The sequence below is a fragment of the Tamandua tetradactyla genome, chromosome 14 (genome assembly GCF_023851605.1).
Source record: "Tamandua tetradactyla isolate mTamTet1 chromosome 14, mTamTet1.pri, whole genome shotgun sequence".
Classification (NCBI taxonomy): Eukaryota; Metazoa; Chordata; class Mammalia; order Pilosa; family Myrmecophagidae; genus Tamandua; species Tamandua tetradactyla.
In genome coordinates this window covers 85697351-85719843 of record NC_135340.1, presented here as the reverse complement: position 1 = coordinate 85719843, position 22493 = coordinate 85697351, and the positions used below count along the sequence as shown (strand labels likewise).

The 22493-nt window shown below is 44.8% G+C and overlaps 1 protein-coding gene and 1 long non-coding RNA gene across 5 annotated transcripts in view; one reads left to right on the top strand and one right to left on the bottom strand.

Annotated features, from left to right (window-relative positions):
• The window catches only part of ITGA11 (integrin subunit alpha 11), a 121378-nt gene that overhangs the window by 25504 nt on the left and 73381 nt on the right, over window positions 1-22493 (top strand). For all 4 annotated transcript variants that reach the window (XR_013162453.1, XR_013162452.1, XM_077128340.1 and 1 more), the window contains exon 2: window positions 3378-3489. Coding sequence is in view for 2 of the 4 variants with exons in the window: in XM_077128340.1 (XP_076984455.1) it covers window positions 3378-3489 (112 nt within the window). In the remaining 2 variants the exon portion in view is untranslated. The remainder of the gene's footprint in view (window positions 1-3377; window positions 3490-22493) is intronic.
• LOC143656314 (uncharacterized) lies at window positions 10322-17342 on the bottom strand. Its single transcript, XR_013162451.1, has 3 exons — window positions 17172-17342; window positions 13427-13755; window positions 10322-13078 (listed from the first exon to the last, which is right to left on the bottom strand). It is a non-coding gene; the product is annotated as an uncharacterized LOC143656314 (long non-coding RNA).

The window sequence follows — 22493 nt, the reverse complement described above, 5'->3', positions numbered from 1 at the left end:
CCTATTTGTTGGCCATGTGCCCCCAAGCTTTATGCACGGCCCTGAGAATAGGGCAGTGAGAATACAGCAGTGTCTCACCTCACTTAGAGAAGACAAGACCATTATAAAATATCAGCCGCGTGACAGTCAACAAAGAGATATGCAACGTGCCTGTGAGAAATGCTGAGAGGAAGAAGGAAGCAGGGTGAGAGGCATGGGGCCATGGAGAAGGCCTGGCAATAAGATGGCCTTGAAGCAGAGAGGGGACGGCACAAGGGAGAGAGCCTTGCAAGCAATAGGAAAGGTAAAGGGAGTGGCCAGGGCAAAGGCGCTGAGGAGTGAAAAGAACACACCTTCAAGGGCAGGAAACAGGAAAGCAAGGGAACGGGGCTGGGCCTTGCAACGGCAGGAAGGAGTATGACTTTGATGCTGAGTGGCGTGGGAAACCCTTGGACGGCATTTCACTGAGGAGTGAGGGGGATCTGACGGATTTTGCAAGGGTCCCTTTGGCATGGAGACATATTCAGAATCTCTTATCTGTCCTTTCTAAAAGGCCAGTCCCAAGAAGGGGCTGAAACCATGGCAATGAGCTTGAGTATCACTTGGGGTGCACAGATTCTCAAACACCACTCACCAGGCCAGGCAGCCACAGTCCCAGCTGCCAGGGACACTGGCCAGCCCATGTCTACGGCTCCCGCCATCTCCATAGCCCCTGGGGAGTGGTCACGCTCACTTCAGGGGCACAGCTGAGCCTCTGTGCCTTGCTGGTCCCTCCCCACTGCAGCCAGGGAGGCCATGTGAGTCTGACCAGACATAAGTACTTGCTGCAACTGCCCTTTCTTGTACCCACAGGAGGCATTGTTCATTGACCAAACTACTTACTCTTCCCCACTAAGCCTAGATTGGACCTCAGAATCTTTCTTAACTCAGTGCCCAGACAGCACTGATAATCAATCAACATGGATTGGTGAGATAACATATATCTGGCCTCCCTACTATAGGGTTTTCAAGTTTTACTTCTAGGGACTCTGATTCTGTGACTCCAACGGAGGAACTTCTGGAAACTCTATCAATTTGCTGGGAAAATAAAGGAAGTGTGGAAGGAACCCTTTGCTTTTGTACAAGAGGCCTTATTCGAGTAGGTGCCCAAAGCACCGCCCTTGGACACTCCAGCTGGGAGGTCAGTGTCCAGGGAAAGGAAAGTTCATGGGGACACACCTGGGCCTCAGGGGCTTGAATCCCCAGCTTCTTGCTTGCTGGCTCTGTGACCCTGGCATGTCCATTAGCCTCTTTGCCCCTTTTCTTTGGGAATAACCCCTTTGCTGCTCATGTCCTAGGGTTGTCATGGAAATCAAATATCATAACGTGAATGTTCTTTGAAGTTTATGAAGGGGCAACAATGATACCAGTTCCATTCTGCTGATTGATTTTGACATATCTGAAAGCTTTGGCTCGTGGCGGGATCCCCACCCCTTAAATCCCGGAGTATGGTAGTGCTGTTAGTGGTGACAACCAGGCAGAGGTGGGGCTTGAACAGGTAATGGGGCCACATATGCCTCGTGGGGGGAAGGAGTCACAGAGTAGGCACCCAAGGTCCTTGCTCTGAGGCTGCCACTGACCCACAGTGGACCTGGACAAGTCTCCCAACCTCCCTGGGGGTGCATCTGTGTCTTCCAAGGGTAGCTGACACTCGCTCACTCCCCCGAGAGTAAATGATGCCATCCAGCTGTGACTGTTGTTTCTTATGATTTGACCCAAGAATGCCTGTATAGGCTTGTTAATGCTGCCGGGAGGCAATATATCAGAAATGGGTTGGCCTTTATAAAGGGAATTTGATTAAGTTACAAATTTACGGTTCTAAGGCCATAAAAATGTCCAAATTAAGACATCCAGAAAAAGATACCTTGACTCAAGAAAGGCCAATAGGTCTGGAACACGCCTGTCAGCCGGCAGGCACGTGGCTGGTACCTGCTGGGGTCTTTGGCTTCTGCTTTCAAATGGCTTCCCCGGGGGCGTTTTCTTTCTGCCTCTCCAAATGTCTGGGTCTCGTGTTGGCTCTGAAGCAACTGTTCTCCAAGCATCTGCATCTCAGGTTTCTCCAAAATGCTTCCCCTTTTAAAGGACTCCAGAAAACTAATCAAGACCCACCTCAAATGGGCAGAATCACATCTCCATCCCATCAAAAGGTCACACCCACCAGTGGGTGTATCACATCTCCCTGGAAACAATCCAAAGTTTCCACCCCACTATATTGAATCAGGATTAAAAGAAACATAGCTGCCCCCACAAAATTGGATCAGGAAAAAGGACATGGCTTTTCTGGGGTGCATAACAGCTTCAAACCAGCACAGTGGCAAAGAGGGGCAAAGCATGTGGCTCAACGGGGCTTCCTAGCATGTAGGATGTGGTTCATTGACACGTGATTTAACCGAGCTGGAAAGGCTCTTGGGACCAGGTGACGGGTTATGGGATTTGCCCCTGCTCTGCTCAGCTGCCCCAGCCAAGCAGCGGCCCCGACTGAAGGCACAGGGCTGTGCAGACAAGCACAGAAGTGGGTTGTCCACCAGCAGCCCTGGGGGTGGAAGTCAGTTCCCTGACTCTTTAGCAGGCAGAGATGAGAAAAGGAGGGGGAGAGGGAAGAAGAAGAAAAGAACGAGGGAAAAGAAAAAGCAAAAGGAAGAGAAAAACAGAAGCCGCAAGAAGCAGAGCTGGAGGAAGACAAGGTGGAGTGGGAAAGGAGCTGGCTGCTCAAAACCAGCACTGAGCAATCAGGGGCTTGAGCCTTCAGGAGCAAGGAGGGGCCAGGGAAGGGGCTGCGGGGAGCCCAGGGTTCTGGGAAGGGCCAGGACTAGGGCATGGCTCCTCAAAGGAGCCACTGGAAGGACTCACTCCGGCCCCTGGGGCTGGGAGCCATAAACACCTGCAGCTGTGGGGCCCCCTGCTCCTGTGCATGCCTCTGTGGCCTCGCTCTGTCCGGCAAACCGTGGGCTCTGCTAGGGCAGGGGCAGTGCTTCCCATCTCGGACTCGAGCCTAAGAGAGGGTTTGTGTCTCTCCCACCAGACTGTGGGTTCCTGCGTGGACCATGTCTCCCCCAATGTACTCTGGATCCTGGAGGACAAAGGCTGTCTCTCCCTCAAGAGACAGGGGACTCTCTGGGGAGGGTCTGCGTCTTCCCATCCAGCCCAGTCTCCCTGAGAGCGGATTTTACGCAGCCCCTGTGAGACTCTAGGCTCTTCCAGAGCAGGAGCTGGGCCTCTCCGGCCCTGGACTATAGCTGTCACCTCATACAGGACTCCTCAAGGCGAGGGGACCAACAGCCTGCACTGCAGGTCAGCTGCGGAGGCGGCCCACACCTCCGCCACCTGACTCCCCTGCTCTCCTCCCCTCCCCGCCCCAGGGCTCACCGACACCTTCAACATGGACACCAGGAAGCCCCGGGTCATCTCCGGCCCCAGGACGGCCTTCTTTGGCTACACGGTGCAACAGCACGAGATCAGCGGCAAGAAGTGGTGAGTGAAAGCCCCGCGCCATCCGGCTCCCGGCCCCGCGCCCGCCCGGCCCCGCACCCGCCCAGCCCCGCGCCAGCCCGCGCCATCCTGCGCCCAGCCCTCCCCTTCCCACCCCTCGGCCGGCAGCGTCCCAGGCTGGCCCCTACCCACAAACGCTCCCATTCGCAGTGACTTGACCCCTTGTCCCTGCAGGTCAGAGACTGCAGAGGATCTGCCCCTCACTATGAAACTTGGGCATTTTATTTCTCAGGCCCTTAATCTCATCTGTGAAATGGGGCAGCATGGGGGGCAAGTAGCCGCTCCCAACCCCTCTCGGGGCCTCAGGGGCCTTGTGTCGTCAATGGGGTCAGCTGCCTGGAGCGGCGTTGGGCGGCGTCTCTGAAGGGATGGATGTGAGTGTGCTCACGGGGTAAAGCACAGGCAGAAAATAGGGTCAAGGGGAATGAGGGTGAGACTGAGTGGAGGGAGAGGGCCAGAAAGAGCCCAAGGACACTCCCAGGGCAGGGGCAATCAAGCAGAGGGAAGACGCCACCTCCTATTGTATTTAATAACCGTAGTGAGTCGTATTTTACATTATAATCCACTCATTCCAGTTATACAGCTCAAAGGGCTGTTAGTAAATTTGCTAAGTTGTGCAGCCATCACCGTTTTAGAACTTTTTCATCACGCGACAAGATGCCTCATGCATATTTACTCTTGTCCCCGTTCTCCTCCCTCTGACTGGTTCTTTTTTTTTCAATATTTTTATTGACAAAACAACATACAAACACATTCTTAGCATATGAACATTTCATACATGGTTCACAGTATCATCACATAGTTGTATATTCATCACCATGATCATTTCTTAGAACATTTGCATCACTCCAGATAAAGAAATAAAAAGAAAAAAGGAAAAACTCATACACACGGTACCCCTTACCCCTCCCTCTCATTGACCACTAGTATTTCCATCTACCCAATATATTTTAACCTTTGTTCCCCCTATTTTTTTCTATGCTCCTTACCACTCCCTCTCATTGACCACTACTATTTCAATCTAGTCCATTTATTTTAACATTTGCTCCCCCTATTATCTGTTTATTTTTTTATCCATATTTTTTACTCATCTGTCCATACTGTAGATAAAAGGAGCATGAGACACAAGGTTTCGCTGATTGGTTCTTAGCTGACTGAAGAAACAACCAACCAACCTTCCTTCCTTCCTTCCTTCCTTCCTTCCTTCCTCCCTTCCTCCCTTCCTCCCTTCCTCCCTTCCTCCCTTCCTCCCTCCCTCCCTCCCTTCCTCCCTCCCTCCCTCCCTTCCTTCCCCCTTTTAGAAGCCCTTGCAGAGTCAAAGGAACACATGAACACTGTCTATACATATCCTACACTTCCACTTCCCCAGCCCAGCCCCTGCCTACCCTCCCCAATCTCTCCCCATTCACCTCCCACTCCACTTTCTTATGCTCAACACTCCAGCCAGATTGAATTATTTCAATTTTTTCCAATTCCTCAGGCATTCTTTGCCCCTTCCCCTCTCATCCCACCCCCTCCGTCCAGATCTGCCTAATTCTCTCATATTCTTTTTATTATTTTTTAAAGGGATATCTTATTATCTTTCTATCAAGCTAAAACTTATGTACGGTAAAGTGTAGACATTGTAAATGTACAGTTCAATGAACTTTTACATAGGTGTACACCCATGTAAACATCACCCAGCTTACGATCTGAAACATTTCCAGCTCACCAGAAGGCCCCTTTGTGACCCCCCACCCGGTCAGTGCCCCTCCAGAAATAACCACTACCCTGACTCCTATCACCATGGATTAATGTTGCCTGTTTTTTGAACGTCATATAGTTGGTGCCATCCAGTAGGTGCTCTTTTGTATCTGACGTCTTTTACTCAACATTATGCCAATGAGGTTCAACCATGTTGTTGAATGTATCATGCTACATGCTTTTTCATTGCTGTGTAATACTCCATTGCATTAATATACCACAGTTTATAGATATTTGGACTGTTTCCAGTTTAGGGCTAATTTGAATAGAGCTACTGTTACTATTCTTGTACATGTTTATAGATGGATCATGCACTTATTTTTATTGGGTATGTATATATATACTGAGGAGTAGAATTGCTGAGTTAAAGGGTAGGGGTATGTTTTACTTTAGTAAGAACTGCAAAGAATTGTTTCCAAAATGGTTGAAGCAATTTCAACTTTCTCTAATAGTATATAAGAGACGGTTTCCATGTTCCCTATCCTCACTAACATTTTTTATTCACATCGGACTTTTTAATTTTAGCAATTCTGGTGGGTATGTACTGGTATCTCATTGTGGATTTAATTTGCACCTCTCCAATAACCAGTGATGCTTAACAACTTTTCAGAAGTTTATTGGCCATTTTGCTATGCTCTTTTGAAAGTGTCTGCACAAGTCTTAAGCCCATTTTAAATTCTCTTGTGTGTCTTTTTCTTACTGATTTAGAGGACTTTTAAATATATATTCTGTATACAAATCCTTTGTCAAATAGATGCAGTCTTCTTCCAGTCTGTGCCTTGCCTTTTCATTTTCTTAATGGTGTATTTAGATATACATGCATTCTTAACTTTAATAAAGTCCAATTTATCAATCTTTTTATGGTTAAGGCTTTTTGTGTGTCCCATTTAAGAAATCTTTACCTCTCCCAAGATCATGAAGATCTTCTCTGCTGTTTTCCTCTAGAGAATTGATGTTTCTGCTTTCTCATGTAGGACAATGACTCATCTCAAATTAATTTCTGTGTGAGGTATGAGATAAAGGTCAAAGTTCGTTTTTCCATATGGATATCTGTTTGATCCAGCACTATTTATTAAAAGACTATTTTCTACCACTGAATCTAGTGGCACCTGTGTTGAAAATCAGGGAACTATATATGTGTAGACCTTTTCTTAGACTCTATTCTATTCATTTTGTCTATTTATTTAAATTTACACCAGTAAAAGCTGACTTGGGTACTGTAGCTTTCAATTAAATTTTGAAGTCAAAGACTGTGAGTTCTCCCTACTTATTCTTCTTTTACAAGACTGCTTTGGCTAATCTGCGTCATTTATATTTCCATTTGAAGTTTAGAATCAACTTTTCAATTTCCTCCAACAAAACTTACTGGAGGGATTTGGATTTGGATAACATTGATTTTTTTTTTTTATCAACTATGGGGAAATGAAATCTTAGTATTGAGTCTTTCAATTCCATGAACATGTATATCTCTACATTTATTCAACTTTTAAAATTTTTCTCAATACTGTTTTGAAAATTTCAGTGTAAAAGTCTTGCATACTTTTCATTAACAACAAAGTATATAAATGTTATTAAAACAGAATATCCTTATTTCATTTGTCAAACTTTTATGTTAGTATATAAAAATACAATTGATTTTGTGTTATACTTACATTTAACCAGCAACTTTGCTAAATGTGTTTATTTCTCATAGTTTCCTTGTAGATTCTTTTGTATTTCCTATGTATACAATCATATCATCTGAAATAGCTAGTTTTCTTTCTTCTTTTCCAATATTAAAGCTTTTTATTTTCTTGCCTAATTGCACTGGCTAGAACCTTTAGTACAAAATTGAATAGAAGGAATGACACTGAACATTCTTTTGTTATTTCCATTATCAAAAGGTAGACCTCAGTATTTCATAACCAAATAAGGTATTAATCATCAATAGAAAGACTCAATATTGTTAGCATGTCAATTCTTCCGAACATAATCTATAGATTCAATGCAATCCTAATCAAAATATGGATGGTGACAAACTTATTCTAAAATTTATATGAAAAGGCAAAAGACCCAAAATAGCCAACACGATATTGAAGAAGAAAAACAAAGTCAGAGGTTTGACACTACCTGACTTCAAGACTTACTATAAAAGTACAGTAATCAAGGCAGTGTGGTGTGGGTAAAAGAACAAGCTGTTAACTATGTTTTATTCATTTGTTTGTTGTAGAACTCTTCAGATTAAGGTAGATTTATTTTATTCCTAGCTTGCTGAGTGTTTTTTATGTGAACAAGTGTTGAATTTTCTCACATGTTTTTTCTGCAAAGACTTAGACGATTATATAGTTCTTCTCCTTTAATCTTTTTAAATGGTTAGTTATATTGATTGATTTTTTGCGTGTTTTACCCAACTTGCATTCCTGGGGCAAATCTCACTTGGTCACCATGACTTCAAATCTGTCTGTATACATAATCTAATTGGATTCTACTCGCTAATATTTTGTCAGGAATTTTGCTTCTATGTTCATGTGCTACATTGGCCCATAAATGTCCTTTTTCCGTAATGGCCTTGTCAGACTTTGATATCACAGTTATGCAGTCCTCATAAAATGTTTTGGAAAGTGTTCTCCCTTTTTCAGTTCTCTGGTAGAGTGTAAGGTTGCTATTATTACTTCCATAAATGTTTGGGAGAATCCACGAGTGAAGCACCTGGGGTGTTCTTTGTGGGGAAATTTTTAATTATAGATTCAATTTCTTCAAAAATAATCGACTATTCAGATTCCTTATTGCTTCCTGTGTTAACTTTGATACATGTTTTTCATGGAATTAGTCCATTTCATTCAAATTTGAAATTTTATTGACAAAATATTGTTCATAATGTAACATTATCTTTGTAATGCCTACAGGAGGTAGTGATTTCCTCTTTTTCATTCCTTTTACTGATAATTTGTGTTGTCTCTTTTGTTCTTGATCAGTCTTGCCAAAGTATATCTATTTTATTAATCTTTTCTCAGGATCAACTTTGGGCTTTATTGATCGTCTCTATTGAATCTATCTTCTGTTTCATTGATTTCTACTCTTTTTTTAAAAAATTATTCCTTCCTTCTATTTTTTGTATTTAATTTGCTATTATTTTCCTAGCTTCTTATACAAATTGTTGATTTTCCAACTTTCTTTCTTTTCTAGTATATACATAAAAGCCATACATTTCCTTCTAAGTGCTGTTTTAGCTTCATCCCATGAATTTGTATATTTTCATTATCATTGATATTAAAGTAAGTTTTAATTTCCATTATGATTTCTTTTATGACCCATGGGTTACTTAGAAGCACATTGCTTGATTTCCAAACATTTAGAGATTTTTTAGTTATCTTTCTGTTAAAGATTTCTAATTTAATTCCACAGTGGTCAGATAGGATACACTGCATAATTTAAATCTTCTGATATTTGTCAAAACTTTCTGATTTAAGATACAGTCTATTTTAGTAAATTCCCAGTGCACGTGAAAACAATGTCTGTTCTATGGTTTATTAAGTATTTTTCTATATATATCAATTAGGTCATCTTGCTAACTGTGAGGTTCAAATCTTCTACATCCTTGCTGATTTTTCGTCTGCTGTCAGTTTTTTGAGAGAGATCTATTAAAAATCTCTAATTATGACTGGGAATTTGCCTATCTCTCCTTTTGTTTCCATCAACTTTTGCTTTATATATTTTGGAGCTATGTTAATTAGGCACATACAAATTTAGGATTGTTGTAAGGCCCTGTTGAATTGACCCATTTATCATTATAAAATGTCCCTCTTTATCGTTCAGAATATTTCTTGCCTTAAAGTCTACTTTGTTTAACATGAATATGAACAGAGTTGTCATTTGGTCAGCTTGCATATAGTATATCTTTTTCCATCATTTTACTTTCAGCCCTTCTGTGTCCTTATTTTTGAAGTGTGTCTCTTTCAAACAGCAAATAAATTTTATATCCAGTCTGACAATTCTTCCCTTCTAATTGGATAATGACATTTAACAAAATAACTAACATAGTTGGATTGAAGTTAACCGTTTTACCATGACTTCTGTTTGCCCCATCTAGCTTCTGTCCCTTTATTGCTCTTCTTTGACTTTCTTTTGGGTTATTCAAGTATGTTGTATTATTTCATTTTTCTTCTCTACTATTAGCTTTGTAGTTATACCTTCTTTTTTCAGCTTTTTAGTGTTTTCCTAGAAATTACAATATGCATTCTTGAATTATTAAAATCTTCTTTAAATGAGTACTTCCTAAACAACACAGATACTGGCAGCAGTTTAATTCTAGTTATTTGCTACAGTTTTTGTAATATTTTGGCATATATGTTACCTTTAAATATGTCATGAATTCCACAAGACATTATTATTATTGTGGTTGCTTTAAAGTGTCAGAATTTCTATTTATTCTGCTACTTATCCTTTGTGATGCTCTTCACATTCTCCTACAGTATTGTCATTTCACCTGTTATCATTCATTGTCCTTTAGCCAGAAATCCTATATAGGATTTCTTATAGTAAAAGTCTGCTGTCAATGATTCTTTCAGCTTTGGGAGTTGATTTTCTATTTGCTTGCTTGTTTTGTCTGAGAACCTCTTTATATCATTTTCATTTTGAATATTTCAACAAGGATAGTATGCTAGGTTGGCAGTTTTTCTTATAGCACTTTAGAATGTCATCCTATTATCTTCTGGCTTTATGGTTTCTGTTGAAAATGTCAGCCTTCAGTTTCTTGTTGTTCCTTTAAATGTAATATGCCAGTTTTCTGTGGTTGCTTTCCTGTTTGTCTTCAACTTCAGCAGTTTGACTCTGGTGTACTAAGTGTAGGTTACCTTTTAGTTGTTCTACTTAAGAGTTTCCTAAATCTGTAGGTTGGTGTCTTTCATCAGATTTGGAAAATTCTCTACCTTTATTTTTTCTAATTTAGTTTCTGTCCCATTCTTTCTGCTTAGACTCCAATTGTGTGTATGCTGGTTCTTTTCATCATGTTCCTTACATCTCTGGTCTGTTTTTATTCCATTTTTTCTCTATGTATGGGTCAATTTATACATTTTCTATTCATCTGTCTTTAATTTAACTTACCCTCTCTTCTGTTGTATCCACTGTACAGTTAAACCAATCCAATGTATTCTTAATTACAGATATTTTTATTTTGCCATTCTTGAATGTGTCCATGTGATACATTTTTATAGATTCTAATTCTCCATTAAAATAATCTTTCTCCCATTCATCCATCTTTTACACTTTTTTCTTCAACATATTAGTCTTAGCTATCTTGAAGTACTAGCTGGCTAATTCCAATTTCTGGATCATCTCTGTTTCTGCTTCTATTGATTACTTTAGCTTATGATTATCAGTCACTTTCTCCTGATACTGTGCCTCTTTCTATCCTAAATGTTGCGGATGACACATTATAGAGACTCTGCATGAGTCTCTACTGACCTTTAAAGAATGCTAAATTTTGGTCCAACAGGCAATTAAATTAATGGTGAAATCACCTAGCTATCTTCAAGGTTTGATTGTGGCCTTAGTTAGGGAAAGGCTAATTTATTTCCCCATTACTCCTAGAGTGTGGTCCTTAATCCTAGGGCATGAATTTTTTGAGCTCCCAACCTCAAGTCTAGGGCTTTCACTAAGGTCTACCCATTCTGGTTGGGCATGAACCCCGCCCCCCAAATCTCTCCATTTATGGGCAACCTCTTATAAGTGGCTGCAATTAAAAGATAGTTATTCGGAATTCTCTAGTTTGAGTAAATTCTTGCAACGTTTGCTGTAATTTGTGATACAACTGTGCCCCAAACTGTATTTTTAACTAATAGACAATTTATTATGGCACATCAGCATGATTTCTGTTTAGATAGTATGCCACTACATTCTGTTAATCATTAAGTGTAACTGAATTTCTTTTGCTTTTATTAAAAATCTCAAATTTCAAATCTTCCAAATAAAACTTTTTAAAATAAAAAAAAAGAGAAGTCTCTCCTTCAAGTGGCTGTTCTCTGATGGGCCCATAGTCTCATTCTCTGTATGCACAGCTCAAGAGTAAGCCAAAGACATGAGGGGAACGTTTAGCAGATTTGGGGGACTCTTTTTGCATGCATCTCTTTCTGCTACTCTGCCCTCTACCCCAACTGTAGCCGACTTTGCAAGCCCAAATCTAATCACTGTTTCTTGTACTCTATTTCCCTGAGCCACAAAAGGAAAATGTCCTCAGAAAAAAAAACAAGGTGATGTGGTATCAACTCCTAAGTTTCTCTTCTCTCAAAGATTGAGCTTTTTTTTTTCCTTCAAAAATTCCTCTTTGCTTTATTAGTTTTTTTAACTTTTTTTTATGGCATGGTATAACATATATACAAGCAAAGAAATAAAAAAGCAACAGTTTTCAAAGCACTCTTCAACAAGTGGTTACAGGGCAGATTCCAGAGTTTGTCATGGGCTACCATGCACTCTCAAGGATCGAGCTTTTATTGGTGGCTGTCCAGTATCTGAAAACAATAGTTTTATGTATTTTATCTACCTTTCATAGTAACTCATGGCTGGAATTGAAAGTCCTCTTTCATATTTTTTATCAATTTATATATCATTTCTATGAGAAACCTTCTCTGACCATCCATTCCCAGCAATAGATTAGCGACCTCCACAGAACTCTGCATATCCTGTTTCATAGCATTTTTAAGCTGAATAGTAACTGCCTGTTTTGTTATCCCTCTTCCTGAATTCTGGTTAGCATACCGGGCATTTGGGAGATGCTCAAAAGAACATACTTTGAAATACTGATTGAAGGATTTGAACCTCTCTCAACAAGCTCAGATACGGGATTTATGGCATCTGTGTTCTTTATCTGCCATGAATGGTTAAAATTTAGCTGAACTGACTTTTCCCTGAAAAATTTATTTTGACCAGTATTTGTTTATTAGGCATCTGCTAATCAATTTTACTAGGCTCTGCAAAATATTGTTATGAGTTAGACCAGATGAGGGAAGCAACACTAATGTCCTTGAAATAATTAAAATGCAATACAAGACAAAATATGAGCTGGTGTTAATTATGTTCATCTTTGTAAGGCAACTTTCTCCAAGAAGCCTTTCTGGATCCTTCCTCTAGCCAAAAAAGACCTCCTCCTCCCTGAATCCTCTCTGATGGCACAAATCACTTCCCACCCTACGTTGCAGTTAATTTGGCCCCATGACCCATCTCTCCTAGTGGCCAACCTGCTTCATCTCCTTGACATCTGAGAGCAGCCAGCACAGCATCTTGCTCACAGCAGAAATAGCTGGAGTTGAAAGGGAGAAATCCTTATGCCTGGAACCTCTGGGGGGCTTCATAGAAGAAGGGCATTTGAATAGGGTCTTGAAGGTTGGGCTTAGATGAGCAGAAAGATATGACAGAACCAACCCCTGGTTGTTCTTGCTGATCCAAGCATTGCCGGAGCTAGCCAGAGCACTGTGGGAGAAAGCTGATGCTAGAGATAGGCAGAGTCACAGCCACTGTGGTCATTTGACCTGAGCATGCTCACTGTCACAACGGGGCTGATGGGCCCAGGGATCCCCAGAGCCACACACAGAATGGACGAGAACCCATAAGGCCTTTTGGGAACTCCTACCCCTATTCTATGGACCCCACTGCAAGTCCTACTTGATTGCTTCCCTTCCTGCTTCTTTCCTTTCCCCCATTTTCCCTGGCCTATGGGCAGCATTCCAGGAATTGTATTCAGACATAGGGTCCTGTGGATTGGGATCGTAGGAAAAGAAAGGCTGATGACAATGTCATTTTGGGATCCACTGGCTATGCACAACCCTGGTTGTTTTGGCTCCATGCAAGCAGGCACCTGAAAGGAAGAAAAAGAGCAAGGGTTTGAAGTGCAAACACTGTGCCACTTGGAGGCAGACTTGGGGACACGCCAGTGGGAAGGAGCATCAGTGCCTGCCATTCCTACCCCAAACTCCAGGTCTGAACATTGCCTCAGAAAAAGATCCACCCACTGCCTCTACACTGGCACCACAGGCCATATCTAATTCAATGGGATGCAGCCCCTGCTTATAGGGCTGTGAACCTCCTTGATCAATGGCTTCTTGACAAGGGCACCTGGACCCTTGTAAATGGCTAAAGGATGGGCAGAAATTCCTCGGGGGAGGGGATGCCAATTGATTTTCTTAACTCTTCACCTTCTACTCACCTCTCTCCCAACTTAGAACTCAAACTAGGCAGAGTTGACTGTACACCAACTCTTAATACATCTTGAACAGTTTTTCACATCTTGGTCTTAGTAACAATAACAGCACACAAAAAAAGGAAAAGAGTAAACAAATTCCTCTTGAGCTTAGTGTTCTCCGCCTCTTGTGTATTCTCAAAGAAATTTAATCCACATGACTCTAATGCATTTACATTGAAATCTTTAAATCGGTTAGTTTTTAGAGGACATGTGCTGTTCCAGAATCTCCGATGCAGGGTGTGCAGAGGGTCTCTCAGAACCTCTGGTCCTCTGGAGCAGGAAATCACCTGGGGCTGAGAAAAAAAAAACAGACCTGAGTCCCCCAAGTTTCCACTTGGCCATTGAAGCTCTCACCCCTGGAGAGAGAGAAGCCACCTCAGCTTGCAACAAGGCCAAGCCTTTCTCCTCCTTCCCTCAAGTTCCCTCAAAGGGCATCGAGCAGGAACTGGATGGCCCCCGGTGAGCTCAGGAAGGGGCCACTTTGGGAGTCTAAGGGCTTTAAGAACAGGAGGGGTCTTAGCGTTCTAGGGCTGCCACAACAAACCACAAACTCAGTGGGTTAAAACAACAGAAACCTTGTCTCCTGATTCTAGAGGCCAGAAGTCTGAAATCAAGGTGTCAGCAGGGCCAGGCTGCTTCTGAGATCTGTAGGCAAGAGCCTGTTCCATGCCTCTCTCCTGGCTTCTAGCTTGCCAGCAATCCACGACATTCTCTGCCTCCACTATCACAGGACGTTCCCCCTCTTTTGTATGTCCTCTCCCCTTCTCATAAGGACACCAGTTATATTCGATTAAGAGCCCACCCCTGTTTTGTTTGACCTCATTTTAACCTGCCTAATTCCATCTGAAATGATCCTATTTCCAAATAAGGTCACATTCTGAAGGGCTGAGGATGAGGTCTTCAATATACCTTTTCAGGGGACACACTGCACCCGCTAACAGAGGGCCATGAGGAGCTCCCTGAGGTATAGATTCAAGGGCACAAGCAACTTGGAAGTAGAATGGTCCCTGTTTTGCAGGTAAGGCAACTGAGACTCAGAGATAACATAGTTAATGTCACAGCCAGATCTGGGGCCCAGATCAGTTTTGCAAACTACCACTCACGCCCACCTCCAAGGGACCTGTTAGGCCCAAGAGAGCACAGAACAGAAGCAGCTCCTCTTCAAGGCCAGCCTGGGACAAGCCGTCTTCCTCCACTGTGCCCTTACCACCCAGTATACTGTTGGCCCTGGGTCAGCTGAGGCTACGGTGTCTGATTCACCCTGGGGCCCAACAAACTAGGCAGATTCCCAGAAACGGGTGGAAAAAGCAAGTGCCAAGCCCAGCTGCAAAGAGAGGATGTATGATCACAGAACCCTTATCCCAGGTGCCAAGTACCAAGAAAGGGTGCACAGAAAGGGCCACAGAAATACACCTGAAAGAGTTCATTTCCAATTTGGCAGGACTGGGTGTTCGAGGGAATCTGGAGCGTGTCATAGAGGAGGTGGCTTTTAGATGTGCAGAGTGGACATGGGCGAGAAGAGTTTAACAGATGGAGGGAACATTGTGGGTCAAGAGTACAGAGGCTGAAAACCTTGTGGTGGAGAAGGTTCAGAAACCAGAGCACTGAGGCAGAAGACTGGGTAGGGCAAGAGGCTCTTGAATTCCAAGGCAAGGCATTTGCATCTGCATGGCAGTGAGAGTCACTGAAGATTTTAGACAAGAGAGTGGTGCTCCAGACATAGAATTTAGGATAACCACTGTGACTGTTTTGTGGAGGAGGGAATTGAGGACGGAGACCCTGGAGATGAAGAGCCAAGGAGGAGGGCTGTAGAAGTCTAAGGGAGCAGTGGGGATGCTCGAGCCAAGGGGAGGGACCTGAAGGAGGGGCTTGCTTTGTGAACATCAATAGTTTATTCATTCAATTAATATTTCTTGAGCACCTGCATAAGGTGCTGGGAATTCAGTGTGATCAAACTTGCAAAGTCCTTACCCTGATGGATCTTTACTTTTAGTGAGGTAAAAACATATTAATTTGCCCATTGTCCGTCAGATGGTGACATGTTTAACGGAAAAACACTAAGCAGGGTAAGGGGGCTTAGGAGGGTGGATGGGGTGAGAGCTGCCACATTATACAGTCTGTCAAAGAAGGGCTTAGTGATAGGCTAATGAGGGTCAGAGACTCAAAGGCAAAAAAGGAATCTAGCCACATGGATATCTGAGAAAAGAGTAGTCCAGGCAGAGGGAATGGCAAATGCAAGGGCCCTGAGGTGGGAGTATGCTTTGGAATGTTCAAGGAACAACAAAGAGACCAGTGTGTCCTGTGTGAAGGACATAAGGGCACAAATAGAAGGAGGCAGGGTTGTACATGCAACAGGATGATGGATGACTGGAAAGAGAGTGGTATTCTTAACGGAAAAGCAAAACCCAACAACAGGGGGACATGTTTTGGGGGAAGAGGTGAGTTAAGCTTTGGACCCCTTGGTTTGAAGTGGCCAAGCGTTGTCCACGTGCAGATGGTGGGCCGACAGCAGCTGGGGACACGGCTTCAGTTTGGCAGGGAAATCGGGGCAATTTGCACACGTGTATCAGGAGAACCGCATTCCACAGGTGGAAGAGGACCAGCTCAGAGAGGAGGGACAGGTGCTGGGGAAAGAACCCCTGGATGCCTGCAGTTGTGAGTGGGAAGGAGGAGGAGGAGAAGCCTGAGGGAGAACAGTCAGAGGCAGCAGTAGAAGGGGGTGTTGTGTCCCAGAAAGCAGTGAGAGATTGTGAGAAAATGCAGGGGAAGAGGAGCCAGCCCTAGGAGCGCCCCATTAACTCTCTCAGAAGCCCCCTGCAGTGCAGAGCAAACTTTTACCAGGACTACAGCCTTGACACGTAAGGAAATGTTACTACACAAACGTAAATACACAGAATAATTTAGAGTTCTTACAAGGATTCATTGTAAGGCACGTAAGGTGCCTGGAACTACGACTCTAAAGCAGTGATTCTCAAACTTTAATGTACATCAGAATTCCCTGGAAGACGTGTTAAATCAGATGACTGGGCCCCACCTCCAGATTTCCTGATTCAATAGGCCTGGAGTGGGAGCAGGAAATTTGCATTTCTCTCAAGCTCCCAGAAGCTGCTGATCTGGGATCCACTGTCTTCAGAACCACACAGCTAATGACAAAAAGAAAACTGCCTGAACTGTGCAGATGTCCCACGTGCAGGAAAATGGGGACATTGGGAGCCCAGAGGCAGACGGAGGTGGGCTGCGAGGCAGAGGGAGTGTTTATGAGATTGCTCACACCTTGTTACTACGGTGCACTGAAGTCCCCTCCCGTGCTCTTACCCCTTCCTCTGACTTCTACTCTTCTTGTGCCTTTTCCCTTCTCTTTGCCCATCTTCTCTTCTGGTTTCCAGATCTCCCATCCAGCTCCCTCCTTTCTCAATGCTCTTCCCCTCCTCCTCCTCCTCCTCCTTTCCCCCCTCCCCCCCTCCTCCTCCTCCTTTCCCCCCTCCCCTCCTCCTCCTCCTTTCCCCCCTCCCCTCCTCCTCCTCCTCCTCCTTTCCCCCCTCCCCTCCTCCTCCTCCTCCTTTCTCTCCCTCGTCCCCAATCCTTCCGCTCCCCTCCGGACTCCCTCACGAAGCCTCTTGGTGGCTGAAGAGGGGGATCTTGGGGTGGCTGAGTCAAGGGGAGGCTGCCCTGTCCCCATCGACCAACCCTCCCTCTCCAGTCTTCCTACCCCCTCACCGCCACCCAACAGAGGCCGCGAGTCCTCTATTTGAAGCCGCCAACGTTAATGTTCTCCTCAGCCCAGCTGGTACTCTTGCCTCCCGGGTAGCGTGGACACCGCCCGGGCTCGGGGAGATTCCACAGCTGGGGGCCAAGGGGAGCATGCGCAGAGAGGGGCGAAGAGGAGCATGCGCAGAGAGGGGCCAAGGGGAGCATGCGCGGGGCGGGACCAAGGGGAGCATGCGCAGGAAGAGGCAGCCGCCGCCACGGGGAGGGGCCCCGGAGTCAAGAGAAACTTGAGAACGCGAACTTCGGTTCCTTGAATGTTACAGGAAGAGGTTGGATGTGCTATCTCTGGGCAGAACCTTGCCAGAGCCTGGGTCTCCTGAACTCTGGGGTATCTTGATGGGAAACAGGAGCTTCTCTTGGGGAAGCTGGCACGTCTGGAACATATTCCTCATCACCCTCAGCAATGCAAGGAAAGACTTAGTGGCTCGATTTATCCAAAGGCGCAAGAAATCCGAGACAGCCTTCCCATCTCTTTGAAGGATTCTTTTGGATTATTTTACTGCAACTCAGGGCTTGTGTGGTCAGATGCTGAAAGGCCTGTGTGTTTGGGTGTCCTGAGTGTAGAGCTTGAGGCACTCGGGAGGGAGACTCAGAAACCTTTCAGGCTCGGAAACAAACCCTCCACTCAGGCTAAGTGTCTGCAGACCCCGCCCCACCACCCACCTCTCAGAGGCGAGGCTCCACACAGAGCACAGGCACGATCAGCCCCCTAAAATGGACAGGGATTGGAATGGACCTGCCTGACACTCTATTGGCACCTAGTCTCTTCCCCAGAGGCCTCTCCGCAGAAGCAGTGTCTTCTACCGGTGGAGACCCCGGGCAGGTGGGATAACTTCTCCGTCTGAAGAAGGGCCACCAATGCCATGGTCTTCAGCAGACCCCGATTTGCAGAGGCAGAGGTGGGCTGGGGAGGGACACCGTGGCTGGAAGGAGACCCCCGAGGCGTGGATGGGCCAGGCAGTCACAGGGCTGGGCTTAGCCTTCAGGGCTTCCCCAACCGTGGCAGCATCTCCTCCCTGCCTGGGATGGGTCTTAGAAATTATTTATTCCCCTCCTCCCCCTTATTTTACTGAGGAGGAAACTGAGGCCTAGAGATAGAAAGGGACAAGACAAAGGCGCACAGCAAGTCTGCGGCACAGCCAGGACCAAAAACCCAGACCTCCCAACCCCCAGTCCAGTGTAGGCGCCCTTTCTGCGATACTTGCACCCAGCTCAAGTCTTAGGTGAAAACAGCCAAGGGTTTAGTCCACCCTTCCTCCCCCACCCCTCTTTCTGGGTCCCATCTCTCCAGACTTGCTAAATGGTATCTACCTAAACTAAATTCTAATTTGGATAAGGCACTAATTCACTTTAAATAACTTCATGTATTGACCTTTCCAGGTAACAAGTTTGCATTTTCACAAGGGTCTTCCATGACTAAATCCAGAGGACCACTGACCGCAGGTTGACTGGAAAGGTTCTCCATGATGAACAAGTCCACAAACATTAACTGCTGAGCCCGGGTCCAGTGGCGATGCCCACCGGCCCTACCATTCCGTCTTCTCCCAACCCCAAGGCTCCCCAACCTCTCATGTGCAGCCCTTTCCCATGGGTTGTAGTGGTATCCCAAGATGGTCACAGACCTTTCGTCTCAGCAGAAAGAAGGAAGACACATCTGAGGGAGTCCTTATTCACTGCAGGGAAAGTCTAGGCTTCAGAATTACACAAACCTGGCATCACACTTTCCAAGCCATGGGAAAGTGAACACATCCATCCACTTTCTGGACCACAGTTTGTTCATCTGTGAAATGGGTATGGTAAAGGCAACCCCAAAGCGTTCTAATGATGGCTATATAGAGGATGCTGTATACAGTGTCCACCATGGGGCAGATGCTGGATGACTTAGTTCCCTATGCTTTCCTCGCCCTGGAGGAAGGCTGTGGCATCCGAGGAGAGGCTTCCAGGAAAAGGGCCCCCGGGACCCAGTGTCTGGTTAGGACAGGGTGGCAGCTCTTATTTGAGTCTGTCCCTCCTCAGTGGCAAGGAGGCCCCAGCCAGTGCCAGTGGTCAAGCCTGGGGCAGCTGTGGCCTTTGTTGCCATGGAAATGGTGCTGAGGAAGATCCTTGGCTCTTTTCCCAGCTTGGACCGGCGAGAGCAGGCTCCCAACACCGTAGCACATAAACACCCTCTGCTATTTTCTCTTGGAACAAATAAAATCAGGCACCATGATTGATCCTGGTTGAAGGATAAATCACTACAGAAGCAGAGTCCAGGATAGGATGAAACCACCCAGTGCACAAGAGATAGAGAAAGAGAGAGAGAAAAAACTGTACTCATAGGGCAATGTTGTCCCAAGGCCCCAGGCCAAGCTGCCCAGCAGACCCTGGCAGGCAGTCCGTGGACAAGAGAAGAGCGAGTTGCAGAGGACTGGAAGAGTGGAAATCTAGACATTTGGATTTCTCACTGGCAGGAGCTGGGGCACCATCAGACCTCCAAAAACTCAAAACAGCACTGAGAGGGGTCAAGGAGAGCTATGCATGTCAGCCCAGAACCTAGGGAGAACCCATGCATTGAATTACAGACTGCAAACAGCCCTGAAGCCCCTTTGCATCTCCCAGCCTATTTTTTCTCTTCCCTTTTTGCTTTCTTATCCTGTTTTTTTTTTTCTTAATGCCAAACCAACCCAGGAAAGTCCTAGGTCTTGAGGAAGGCTCACCTCTGAGCTACACACAAACCTAGACAGAGCTGGAGCCAAAACTAATCCCCAAGGTGGTAACTGTCCTTGAGCTCTGAGTGCTGACAGGCAGGGGGCCAAGCATTGCATGCTTTGGGGGTAAGGTGCACAATCCTGGAAGTGGAAACATTGAAAGCAAAGTCTCCTGGTTACTAACCTCCAAGAAAGAAAACAAATTTAATTTGGGCAGCCGAGGGAAGCCAGAATGTTTTGCCAATTCAGCATCTTCTCTAGTCACCCCCGCCCTCCCTGCAACCCGTGGGCACTTTCACCATCCCACCTTCTCTGAAACCAGTGTAGTTCATTCTGTGACTCACAACATCCTGAGTCCAACACAGGAGAGGGAACGGGAGCTCTTGTCATGAGGTGAAGAATAAACTATGTTGAAAGTCATTCCATCTTGAGAGTGTCTTTCAATAATTTCAGAGGCTTGAATTTTCAAGACTGGTACTCATGAGTTCTTAATTGCTGCTTGGAACTTTGTCTGCATTTAGCATAACTGACACAAGGGGGCGTGGTGCCTCCTGGTAATGGTTCCTTTATCCAAGCTTCTCATAGACTTCATTAATTCAGGGCCCCATGAGCTTCCATTATTAGGCATATAAAATGTAAAAATGGAGCTCTTTATTAAAACCACAAAGTGCAATGTATGTATTTTATGATTATATGCGATTAGAAAAATAAGTCAATATGCTATCAATGCCTTTTCTCGCTAATCTTAACTGTGCTCAATCACTACTGAACCTACCCCTTATTTTCCCCAGGCTTCAAGAGAATACCTCCTTCTAACTTTCCCTGACTCCCCTTCAAACTCTTTCAAATGGCTCTTCTTCTCTTTTGGAAACTTCTGTTCCACACAGCTGCAACACTTAAATACACAGCCAGTGGCAAATGCTTATTATTGACTTGAGGTTGTCTTGACAAGGTTTCTGACCTTTTTCTATTGGAATTCCTAAATCCAAGGAATGAATCATTGCTCGCCTGGTTTAGCTGTGATGCGTAAAGGATGAAATGAGCCGGCAATGAAAAGAGAGATGGAGAAGGAGTTGTGGAAGAAAAAAATTAAGAGAAATATACAATGAAATGGGGGAAAGGAGGGAAGAGAGTAGAAAATGAGATGGAGAATAAAGAGCTGTGAGAGAGGGAAGAGGGAAGGGGACTGTGAGTCCCGAAGGGTAGGGCTGGCCTTCTACTCATCTTTGTATCTTCAGTGCTTGTCACCAGCCCACAGAAGGAGAGAGAGGGAAAGAGAGTAGTTCTAGATATCTGGGTATAACCCAAGCAAAACATCAGGGAAGCCCAAAGCCGGATGTTGTTGTAATCGAGTCTGGGGACAATGGTATCTATATGGGAGAGGTTGAGGCTTCCTGCCCTTTTCTTACCCCTGCAAAGCTTGGAAGGACCTGGCCAAAGCAAAGTCAGGCAGGAGGGCAGGGGGTAATGCCTGGTGCCTAAAGCAGCCCCAGGCTCACCCTGTGACAGCCTCGCCTCCCTGCCCTGTCCCCTCTGCCTTTTCCCAACTGGTTGAACCCATGACTTTCTCCAGTGAGGAGTTTTCCAAAATGTGATGACACACTTCATCCTTCAATGGTTCAAGTTAGTCCATGGCCTTTTTGTTTGTTTATGGCTTTGCAAAATAATAACAATTCTGCAACAGCTGTTAGTCACAGTCCAGAAGGGGAAGGAGGAAAATAAATCTGAGCTTTGAATTGGATGGAAGGTATTTTGAAGGATTCTGCATATCAACTGATTCATGGATGCAGCCTAGGGCTTCCCTGATGGAAGATGACTTCTTTCTTCGTGTGTGTGTGTGTGTGTGTGTGTGTGTGTGTGTGTCTATATATATACATACATATATATATATATATATATATATATACATACATATATATGCAATATAAAATTCATCGTTTTAGCCACTTTCAACCATATGATTCAGTGGCATTAATTGCATTCACAGTGTTAAGCTACCATCTCCACCACCCACTACCAAAACTTTTCCATCATCCCAGACAGAAACTCTGCTCTTGTTATATAGTAACTCCTCATCTCCCTCCCTGCTCCCCTCCCAACCCCTGGTAACCAGTAATCTATTTTCTGTCTCTATGAATTTGCCTATTCTGGATATTTGATGTAAGTGAACTCATACAGTGTGTGCCCTCTTGTATCTGGCTTATTTCGTTCTGCATAATGTCCTTAAGGTTCATCTGTGTTGTAGCTTATCTCGGAACTTCATTCCTTTCGATGGTGGGATATATTCCGCTGAATGTCTACACTATGTTTTGTTTCTCCATTCATCCATTGATAGACATTTGGGTGGCTTCCACTTTTTGGTTTTTGTGAACAATGCTGCTGTGAACATTGGTGTACAGGTATCTGTTTGCATTCCTGCTTTCAGTTCTTTGGGTCTATACCGGAAGTGGGATTGCCTGGTCAAATGGTAATTCCAGGTTTAATGTTTGAGGACCTGCCAAACTTTTCCGCAGCAGCTGCACCATTTTACGTTCCCAGCAACGAGGGATGAGGGGAGCATAAGACTCTGGCTTGGG